The sequence below is a fragment of the Branchiostoma floridae genome, chromosome 5, assembly GCF_000003815.2.
Source record: "Branchiostoma floridae strain S238N-H82 chromosome 5, Bfl_VNyyK, whole genome shotgun sequence".
In the NCBI taxonomy this organism is placed as follows: Eukaryota; Metazoa; Chordata; class Leptocardii; order Amphioxiformes; family Branchiostomatidae; genus Branchiostoma; species Branchiostoma floridae.
This window is the reverse complement of record NC_049983.1, coordinates 851,899-863,319: the sequence shown is the minus strand read 5'-3', so window position 1 is coordinate 863,319 and position 11,421 is coordinate 851,899. Positions and strand designations below refer to the sequence as shown.

Here is an 11,421-nt window from a genome sequence, read left to right as displayed (position 1 = left end):
AATGGTTCGTATGCCCAAAAGTGTAGAATGTATAGTTTCTGATGTCAAGTATCTTTTAGATTGTGAAGATCTCATTGAAAGCATTCATCTATTGGAATACAAGTTATAAAACAGGTCATATGTGAGCGCAAAAGTTCATACATGTAGGTCATGTGTGAATCCATAGAGGTGCAATACTACAATGGATTGCAAGGTAGCATTTTTGAACTGTGCAAAAACAGTGACGAGGCCCTTGCAGTTATTACATCAGGTGCCAGGTGGCACTATTGTGCAGTAACCTGTAATGTTGTATCCAAGGAGGTTATATAACCTCCTTGTTGTATCCTTGCAGCATGTCCATGTACACATACTTCCCAGGAAAAGTGGCGACTTTCCACAAAATGATGAGGTGTATGAGGCGGTAAGAATCAACCTTTCTATGCGCAATCACTGTAATTTTTTGTTGCTTGAAAGTTTTTGTGTTTTTTTCTCTTCAAACTATGACTTAGAAAACCACTGTAACAGTTATATTTCTTTTTCTAGTTAGACAAACACGACAAGGAAATGGGTGAAGATGGAAAGTGGAGAACTGAAGAAGAAATGGCAGAGGAGGCTTCAGTCTTGGCTAGGTACTTCAACTGTCAGGTGGACTCTTGTTAACATTTACTCCTATTTGTTCAAGTTGTGTTTAACTGAATGTCAGTTTTCTATATGACTACTGGGTATGTGACAATATCTCATCTGAACCCACCTACATGTATGAGATATTCTCCAGGGGGTACATGTATGTTCTTATTGTTCTTGAAAATATTAATGGTGATATCATACACTTCTCATTGTGTAACACTAGTGATGATGTTGTTTGTCCGTCAAGTCGACGAGGACCGCTTTATGTCATCAGTGTTAGTTATGATAAAGTAACACACATTAACACAGAAGCATCTGTTGTGACTAATACATGTACACCATCACTGTGATTGTCAAGAAAACGTCCCGACTGTCTGTCACAGTTCAACCAATGAGAGAATAACAGCCATTCAGCCAGTTAGAGAGTGGCTGCATGTCTGGTTTTTATTTTGCATTTCTACATGTGTATATAAAATGTATTGATGGAGATGGTCTAAGCTATGGGAACGTCCTATTTATATATGTGAGTCAGTAAAAGGCATGTGTAAATCAACTTGTATTGACTTAAATGATAAAGGTAGTGATATCACTAAGATCACTAATTACTTGCCTTGTGACTTGCATTTTCTGGAAGGAAATATATGCTATAGTGCAAAAGATGCTGTAGTGTCCCATGCTTGGGAATTGTATCAGTAAAATGTAGGCAATATCTTCTATATTGGAGATGCTCAATTTTTGTAAAACCAGAAGTTAAATCTGAATTTGACATTGACCTCTTTATTATTAGATTATACACATGGTTTGTGGACATTGGGAATAACAGTAGCTTCCTCTAGCTGTATAAATGATCTACATTGTTGTGAAGCAATGTAAATCTAAAGAAGTTTAGCGTTTGAAAATGAATGAATTTAAGATTTTTACAGGCTGATTTTGCCTTATTCGCCTGGACCTCTGTCGGGGCTTGTTGATTTATCGAATAATACAGTCATATCCATGTAATAAACTGCTGTTGCACTGTTGTAAGTGTTGGTTAATAAATGTAGAATTACAGTTTTTTTCATTTGCCGAAAGGAAGTGATCATTTGTCTGTCAAATGGACACCAACACAATATCTCTATCCACGGATATGAAAAGAGACAATATGGCATTTAGATTAATATAGTATTCCATAGTGAAAATAAAAGCTGATAAACAAAACATGACATGCTGTAAAATTACATGTATAATATCAAGTTTATTGCAAATTCTTGCCCGTGGGCTAATTGCAGTTAACATAAAAAGATTCAAACAAATGTACACGATACAAAAACACAAGTGTCTACTCTAGTCTAAAGCTAGTAAAATCTAACTCTAGATCCTGGGTTAATGGGTTCGACTCCTTTTTCGAAGACAGTGGAAGACGAAAGATCCCACCTTTTTTATTATGTGTGGGTTTTGTGATGTTAGAAGGAGAACAGATTTCTTTTTGTCAGTGAATGTGAGGAAGTTTGGGTGGAATTTGATGGTCTCTTCGAACAGCTCTTTTCTTTCTTGATTATAGAGAGAGCAGTTTGACATAAAATGTGTTTCGTCTTCCACCACGTTTGACGTACACTGTTTGCACATTCTCTCACACACGGATAGCCTCTTGTACCGCCCTCTCTCAATTTCGAGAGGGTGGGCACTAATTCTAATTTTGCTGATTGCCGAGCGTAAATCAAAATTATCTAATTCTAAGTATTTTTCCATAGTATGTGCTGTTTTACAGGTCTTATAAAACCTTAGCTTACCAGTATCTATACTCAAGTTATGGCGAGAGGTTTGGATATACATATCAGAGATTCTAGATCTTATCATTGTACATATAGATCTGATATCACTAAGTGAGTTACATGAATACAAAAGGTAGGAGTGGCCACTACCATCTAAAATTTCTTTCACTCGTTGTAATAAAGTTCTTCTACGACTATTAGAAATAGATTTGTGTTGATACAAAAGGGCATCAGCTTGTAACAAATGTCTTTGAGAATCCATTTGTAATAAGCGTAGCCAGTAACGAATAACACGCACAGATATATCTAAGTCTAAAGGAAATCTGCCAAGCTCTGCTCTAGAAGCTAAATTGCTACAATTTCTGGAAACTCCAAGTATATTCTTACAAAAGCGGTGATGCGAAATTTCAATTGGAGAGTTGTCATTAATAGACTCTGTGCCCCAAATTTCACACCCATATAGGAGAATTGGCTTTATGCAAGAATCAAATATTTTTAGCAGGCACTTTGGCGAGACCGATGAGCGAATGAGAGATTTCAAACTATACTTAGCGTTACGAGCTTTGAGTGAAAGTTGTTTCTTGGTCAGGGAGAAACTTCCCGACGATGTAATAGTCAGGCCTAGGTAGCAGTAAGAAGGTACTATGTCCAGGGTATCTTGATCAAATACGAATGTTTGGTTCGGAAGGATCGGCCAGATTTGTTGAAAATCAGAACTTAAGTTTTCTTAAGATTAACTTGGAGTTTCCATTTCTTGCAGAAGGCACTTAATCTGTTGAGCGCACATTGCAACCCTTTATCTGATTCAGAAAATATAACCACATCGTCTGCGTATAACAAGCACGATACAAATAAATTATGTAGAGATGGTGGTTCACATTCGGCATTATCAAGTACATGAACGAGGTCATTAATGAATAGGTTGAACAATGTAGGACTTAAATTGCAGCCTTGTCTAACGCCTTTTTTGGTTACAAATGGAGGCGTTAGACCGGACTCGGTTTTTACACACGTCTGGGGTTTAGTGTACATACATTTAATTAGCTTGTAAAAGTTACCCCCTATTCCCGAGTTTAGCAGTTTGAAACGAAGACCCTCTCTCCAAACGGAATCGAAGGCTTTTTTAAAATCGATAAAACATGAATAAATGCGTTTGTTTTCGGAAAGGTGTTTACTTAACAGCGAGTCCAGGACAAATAAGTTATCATTCGTGCCAAATTCTTTTCTAAAGCCGGCTTGGTTTGGGGAGATTAGATTATTTTCGTCTAGAAATGTGGTTAGGCGCGTGTTTAGTATTGATGTAAATAGCTTGGCAAGACAACTAGTGACTGAAATTCCTCTGTAGTTGCCGGGGTCGTCTTTTGCCCCGCCTTTATGAATGGCAACAATGTGGCTGGTACACCAGTCTTGGGGAAAGTAACCAGAAGACAAGAATAAGTTAAAAAGTTTCGATAGCGGTTCTATGAGAATATGTGACGAACATTTTAACATCTCATTACGAATGAGGTCACCACCTGAAGCTTTCCCGTTTTTCAGGTTAGAGATAGCTTGTTTAATTTCGTCTTTATTAATTGGTTCATCCAATGAATTACAATGTGTATTTTGAAGCTTGTCTTCTAGATTCAATATCTCTCTTTGTATTTGAATTTCGAAAGCATTAGGTAATTTAGGCAGGTTAGTGTTGGAATCCTCGCCGTAAAGGCTACTAAAATGGGAATGTAGACTTTCGTCGGAGATTATTTCATGGTTGCATGTTTGATCTTTAGATTTATATTCTTTTAATAATGACCAAAATGCTGAAGGGTTGGCCCCCGAGAATGAGTTCAGTTGGTTTAAGATATTGTTTTTGTAGTCTTTCTTTGTTCTGCGGATAAGTCTAGTGTACTGTTTTTTCTGGATAAAGTAGGAGCCTCTTATATGAGGGTCTCTGGGATTTTTAGATAGTAATTTGCAGATATTTTGTAGTTTGATTTTAGCTGAAGCGCAAGTCTGGTTAAACCATTTTTTCTTATTTAGTTGTTTCGGGCAGCGCTGTCTTTTTGCTTTAGTGCAGCGTATGGACAGGGACTTTTGACCGGCTTCCTGCATTGGCGTGACAAAGTCATGAAGTGCTAGCTCTAACGACTCTGGAGTTGGTTCGTAGCTTTTGCGAATGAAAGAACTCATGCTAGATGAAAATGCTGTCGAATTAAGCGTTTCCATAAATTTTTCTTTTGAGTCAGTGCTCCAGACAAATTTGCGGTAAGGACTGGTTCTGAGTTTAGTTTACAGTAAATGAACCTTGTATCAAAAGAATGCCTTTTGGAACATTTCATTTCTTTAGAACATTTAAAAGGAAGCAGCCTAGATGACAGGCTACACATAGACACTGCCTTGTGCATTCACATAAAGGGATAGTATAAAGATTGGTATCTTGAACTATGTAACATTTTGTTCAAATGTTTATCTACAATCTCTCAAATACATTCAGTATCACAACTTCAAAGGAACCTGCTAGGCAAGACATCTATCTTGTGCTCCATTTGACAGTTAGGCAAACTGTTGAATGTACAGCGTGTCTCATCTCTCATGGAGAATCACTAGATCTTTGCATAAAGTTGCACAGTTAGGGAACTGGAATGGATGTGGAGGGTCTCTGAGACTGCAGATTTAGTTGTCTTTAGTTTGAAAGTCATTTCACAAAGCTGTTTCACATCAGGTCAAACACATGGCACCCTTTCCACACTTGTTTCGCAGGCCCTGCCAGCCATGAGGCATCGCTTGGATTAGCCGTAAGGTAATGTGTTGACTTACAGCCAAGATTTGGTCCACTGCGACAGATGGAGCCGTGTGTGATTCATGCAACAGTTTTAGTTTTACTTTTAGGGAGAGTACATGTAATGTTACATGTACATGACTTGTTACTGTATAAGCTTCCCAAGGTGACATCTGAGGTCCTCGACTGACTGACTGTATGGAATAAGGTAGATTTAGGAATGTGCTTATCATCATGAGATGATCTTTTCTCAATACCTGATTGAGTTTAAGTCCTTGGAAATAGAATATTTATTCCTTTTTTTCTTCTATCTTTGTCTTCTTTTTATCTCGGAAGATGGTCAGATCCCCCGTCCCATGCGTACAGGTTTAGTCAGTCTCTTTGCACAGTCCTGGCCTTAACTATATATATATGCTCGAAATAGGCAACTTTTCTTTTGAACTATTCTTTCTGCAATTAAGTCTTAAATGTGTGTGTGTGTGTGTGTGTGTGTGAGTGTTTGTGTGTAAATGTATTTTTTATTATGTAAGTATGCAAGGAGGTTGAAACCTCCCTGGTATATGTGTGTGTGTGTGTGTTTTGCTGGGATGGATACCAGTAGATGGTTGCTTGGTTACTGATTTGGTTTTTCTGGGGATAAGTAAGAAAGGTGTAGATGGATTGTTTTGAGGGGTGTAATGGGTAAGTCTAGACCATGATACTTTCAGTACGTATTCTGATATAGATATAGAAAAGGATTAACCAGTAGTCTTTTTTTTCTTCTTTATTTTTTTTACATTCTTAAATCTAACCATTGTGCTATGTTGAACCCAGCAAAAGTCATGGGTAGGTTTGACCAGTGCAATTACACACTTCTCAGGCAAAGTAACCACCAAACTAGTCAGGAGACGTTTATTGATGTTAGCATGACACTACCTACTTTTCTTGTTCTCACAGTCTTAGTAGTAGAAGTTTGTACTAGACCAACATGTAACTGCTGTCTTTACATGTATACTAGTACTATGTGTAGAGGTTTTGTTCTTGTATGTTATGTTGAATTTTCTGAATACAGTTGTGACAGGTAGTGAGAGGGAAGATTGTGTCACCACAAAGGTCAGACCTACTGGACTGACAGGATGTACAGTTCTTAGTTGGTAGAACTAGTGGTTAGTCAGAAATTACAGACATTCCAAGTCATGCAGTCAATCGATCAAGATACTACTTCGTTGGGAGGTATTGTTTTTGGTCTAGGCAGCTAGCTAATGCTTTGGCCTCTAAAGATATGTGTAGTTGCTCAAGCTGATGGGAAAATATAAAGGATCTACAACTGCAAGAAAACTCAAAATGCATTTTAAAAATATCCTTTGCACAAATGTAGCTTTATCGTGTAAGCATTTCAAAGAAACAGCTGATGTAATTATGTTTTATGACCTAGAAATGTAACCTGCCCTATCTGCATAAAGTTTTCATTAGTTCGATCTTTTACTAAAACATTGTTATTGACAGATGTCTAAAAATAGCCTTCCTGCAGATAAATGTATGCATGAATGAGTTTGGTGATTGCAATCAGAGGTTTCACTCAATCACAGGGAGATGCTGACATTGCTAGTATCTTGTTTGTGTTTTACATTGCACATATGACCACAATAACCATGATGCTTGGTTAGATCTTTGTCAAAGTACCGATGAAGTATGCTGGAAGCAAGATATATATATATATATTTACAGTAGTGAGGGACAGTTTTCATGCCTTGTGATAAGAAACTGTCGGTACAGGGAGTTTAGACCTCCATGGTCAGAAATAGTATGAAACCAGAGGATAACGAAGGAACAGGGGAATCTTGCAATCCTGGTATGTACGAGATGGGTCCAATGGTGCATGCCTGGCTTTTGGTCTTGATTTCCTATTCACTTTTAATAGAGGCAGCTAATGCTTTGGCCTCTGAAGATATTTTAGGTTTAGTTAGTTGCACAGGTTGGTTGGAAAATATGAAGGATCTACAACTGCAAGAAAACATTTCAAAAAGATTTTATAGCTTTACTGTGTACACATTCCAAAGAAACATGTACATGTAATAATGTTTTATGACCTGGAAATGTAACCTGCCCTATCTGCATAATGTTTCCATTAGTTCGATCTTTTACTAAAACATTGTTATTGACAGATGTCTAAAAATAGCCTCCTTGCTGCAGATAAATGTATGCATGAATGAGTTTGGTGATTGCAATCAGAGGCTTCACTCAATCACAGGGAGATACTGACATTGCCTTGTTTGTGTTTTACATTTAACACATGACCGCGATATTCAGGATGCTTGGTTAGATCTTTGTCAAAGTACCGATGAAGTATGCTGGAAGCAAGATACCCGTAGTAGTTACAGTAGTGAGGGACAGTTTTCATGCCTTGTGATAAGAAACTGTTGGTACAAGGTGTCGGTTAGACCTCCATGGTCAGAGAAAGTATGAAACTAGAGGAAAATAAAGGAACAGAGGAATCTTGCAATCCTGGTAAGTACAAGATGGGTCCAATATGGTAAATGCCTGGCTTTTGGTCGTGATTTCCTTACAATTACTTTTCATAGAGGCTGCTAATGCTTTGGCCTCTAAAGATATTTTAGGTTTAGTTAGTTGCACAGGTTGGTTGGAAAATATGAAGGATCTACAACTGCAAGAAAACATTTCAAAAAGATTTTATAGCTTTACTGTGTACACATTCCAAAGAAACAGGTACATACAATTATGTTTTATGACCTAGAAATGTAACCTGCCCTATCTGCATAATGTTTCCATTACTTCGATCTTTTACTAAAACATTGTTATTGACAGATGTCTAAAAATAGCCTCCTTCCTGCAGATAAATGTATGCATGAATGAGTTTGGTGAGTGCAATCAGAGGCTTCACTCAATCAATGGGAGATGCCAACATTGCCTTGTTTGTGTTTTACTCTTAAAAACAGCAGAGTGTGGACAGCACATTAACTTGAGGGCCACCTGAATATGTGCAGAGGATAGGGTAGGTGTTCTGCATTCCCCCCTATTGCAGGTTTGTACAAGATTGAACTCCTGCCAACAGAATGGTGACTTATGGGGAAATCAATGTGCTTGAACACCTCATTTACCAGCGAGCCACACCCATCAAAGCGAGGAGGCCTCCACAGCCGGCCATTTCCCGTGATTACTGCCCAGACTCCCCGTGGCACCCGGCCAGCCCCAACATCAGCAATCTACACAACAAATGAGAGAAGTTTCAGTAGATTTAATCTGCTCGCTCCCGACCCCGGCCATTTTCTCAGGATTAGCCCGGATCTGAGCGAGGACGTTTCCCTCACAAGTCAAGCCGGGCGACACTTCGGGATGGCGTTTACGGGAGGGGGGCACACGCGTGGATCGGAAATTTCCACGGAACTAATGTGCTGTGCGATGTAGACAGCCATATTGAGTTGCCTCCTGGCCCCCGTCAATTCCGTGTGTTACGTCAAATAGCTGAATAAATCACATTTTCCCCTATAATGAAAAAGAAGGGCTGCGGTGGGTAATTGTGCAATGAACGCCCAAGCTTGTGTCGTGTAATTATGCACAGCTAAATAAGCTGATGTGCCCTACATTTGCAGAATAATGAAATAGGTCAATATTTTATTAGGGAGGAAGCTGGCCCAGCACAGCAGCCCCCCACATGATTTAAGGCGCCCTTAGCATCTAATGCCTTCCTTTAAGGCTTGGATTCTAATATACTGTCGAATTTCTGATGTCCCCGTGGTGCCCCGAGGGAACTTAAGACGATATTCGCGTCTCGTTGCCCAAATATATCATGGGAGAAGAGGCCAAATTGGCCATGTGTAATCCAATGTATACATTTGTACTCATATTGTCTTTTCCTGACCCATCTATTCTGTATTTCTTGCAGTCACTTGAATAACACGTCTGTACTCGGCAGCCTCTTCTCTCTAACATGGTTAACCCCAAGCTTTTGTCCCAAAGAATGCCAGGTAGTTACTGTAATGCTACTGTATACTAGACACGTGTAATGTATGTGTTTGTATATATACCTTCTACATTATAGTCAACATATAGTTCATGCAAATGGTATTTCTATAGTGTTGAAAGGGGCTTCGATTAAGGCCAACGTAGGCTGGGGAGGGCTGTATTGTGATCCAAAAATCCTCAACAGGTAACGCTGTTGAATCCCAGAGGGATCACAAATAGTGATCCCATATGGGATTCCGTGCAGATCCTGAAACATTAGCAGAAACGTTTATCCTGTGTCCTTTCCTATGGCAGTGTAATGCTGGGTAATATGATTTCGCACAGTTCCCATGAATCTGCATGATATGTTAATCAATCATGTACCACTTCGTCTGTTGTTTTTCGACCTTTTTCTTCAGTCACCTTGTTTACATGCTAGTTAGGCCATTTGACGAAAGAAGAAAAGGGGCAGCTGATTTTGCCGTCAATCTCAGACATCAAAACGTCTCACTTCCTGTGATCTTGGAGATGGTGTGGATTGATCCCGGAAGAAAAGCGGTTAGTCGTGACAACGTTGCGTGAGATGCTGGGCAGATATCCTCCCGATAGTACCTCTGAAATCTTTCCGACACTTTAAAGCGACCTTGATGGATGGGCTAGTAGCTCTGCCCTGTGCCTGAAGGATGCTACAAAGAAGACGGATAACAATCTCAGACGGGATATTTGACAACATCTGACAGTGCTGTGAGTCGCTCTCCTCGCACCGAGCGATCAGGAGTATGCCGATCTGAAAGGGCGGCAAACTGTCTGACAGCACCACTTATTTTCCCGCTGTTTTCTCCCCTTGCTGCGCTGCCTCTGTGGCACAAGCTCCCCCTCCGGGTATGCATTAGTGGATAGTGGTGAGTCTCTTCATCCCGGCAAAAGGAGCTTTCTGATCTCCTGCCGGGTTTCCAGCGTGTGGTGACAGTGCTCCTGTCTCAGATGTGCCATGTGCGGATTTATGTACCAGCGAGGTGTCTACTGGTGTATTCAAAAGCTGTCTTGAAATTACATCCCTCAAGAGCTATTTTTCAAATTTTGAGCTACCAGTTTGTTGCATCTTATTTCCTGAATTGGTTCGTGTGACGTGTCTGCTCTGCAAGAGGATATTTGTCATTATTTCAAAGCACGAACATTAAGTTGAGCATTTATTCTGAAAGTGCACCTACGTCCTTGCATCATATTTGTCATATTTTACTCAAACAACATTAACACTGTATGTGTTATATGTTGGAGACTGATTTATGTTGTGTATTGACTTGATCTCTTCTGGAAGCAAAAGATTTCAGTTATCAAGAGGCAAACTGATCAGTTGGTGTAGCACACTGTAGCTACATGTACCTGTAACATCAGGTAGAATATTGCACTGAACTAATGTTTCCATGATGCTGTAGGCAGAGACTTTGTGCAAGGACCTTTCATACAGTGTGCACCAAGTGGTGCTAGCATCTATTGTGTCTGTCATTTTGTTTGTCTGTGATACATTTGTTGTACTTTCTTTACATGTACATAACACTGTTTTTGTTGCAATCTTGCCATACAACTGGACATGAAATATGTTGTGTACTAGATATGACTTATGTGTATTGACCTTTCTGTTTCTCTGCTACTGGCATTTCAGCCACTCTCCCCACTTCTGACCATTTAAGTCATGTGATCATCAGAGATGGCTGTCACATTACAGCACAGTGCCAGTCACCATTTTCACAATGCTTAAAAGGCTGGATTTGGTTATGGATTTGAGTATTATCTGTGATTTGCATCGATCACACTATAGAGGAAGTTTGTAGACTATGACTTGTGCTGTGACAGCCACCTTGTTTTCTAGATGGGTCCTTGGAGAATGTTAGACATGGCTGGAGACCAATTATGGTTCAATTTAAGGTTACATGTAAGATGTATGATGTATGATTATGTGTCTTGCGATTTCTGTTGAGATGAGGAAATGGCATGTTGTCTACAATTAAATGATAATATTGCAGATAATGTCTCATAATAACATTGCCATCATATCATAAATAGTCCTATACAGAATTCATTCATCAGTTATAAGCTTGTTCACAGTTTGAGGTGTGCATGCACTGTTGAATGCATTGTGGGTAATATGTCAAAGTGGAAGGCCCTTGGACATTATCTTTGTATTGGCAGGGGCACCCACAATGCATCACGTTGCATGTGCACTTCAAACCATGAACTAGCTTTTTATCTGTCTGTGCGACTAAAGAAGAGAATACAACATGGAGAGGACAGAAGGAAACCGGTGGTTGCATATAAATAAGTTTATTTACCACATAGGCGTTGGGAGCACACCCAAAATAAATACAG

General features: G+C 39.4%; 1 protein-coding gene across 2 annotated transcripts in view; it reads left to right on the top strand.

Moving 5' to 3' along the window:
- The window catches only part of LOC118416866 (bis(5'-adenosyl)-triphosphatase-like), a 3,297-nt gene extending 1,631 nt beyond the window's left edge, over positions 1-1,666 (top strand). The window contains exons 4-5 of one of the 2 annotated variants that reach the window (XM_035822142.1): positions 332-400; positions 527-1,666. In XM_035822142.1, the coding sequence (XP_035678035.1) occupies positions 332-400; positions 527-694 (237 nt within the window). In that variant the 3' untranslated portion in view covers positions 695-1,666. Of the gene's footprint in view, positions 1-331; positions 401-522 lie in introns of both variants that reach the window. The other variant, XM_035822144.1, reaches the window with a different exon arrangement.
- The last annotated feature ends 9,755 nt before the right edge of the window (positions 1,667-11,421 follow it).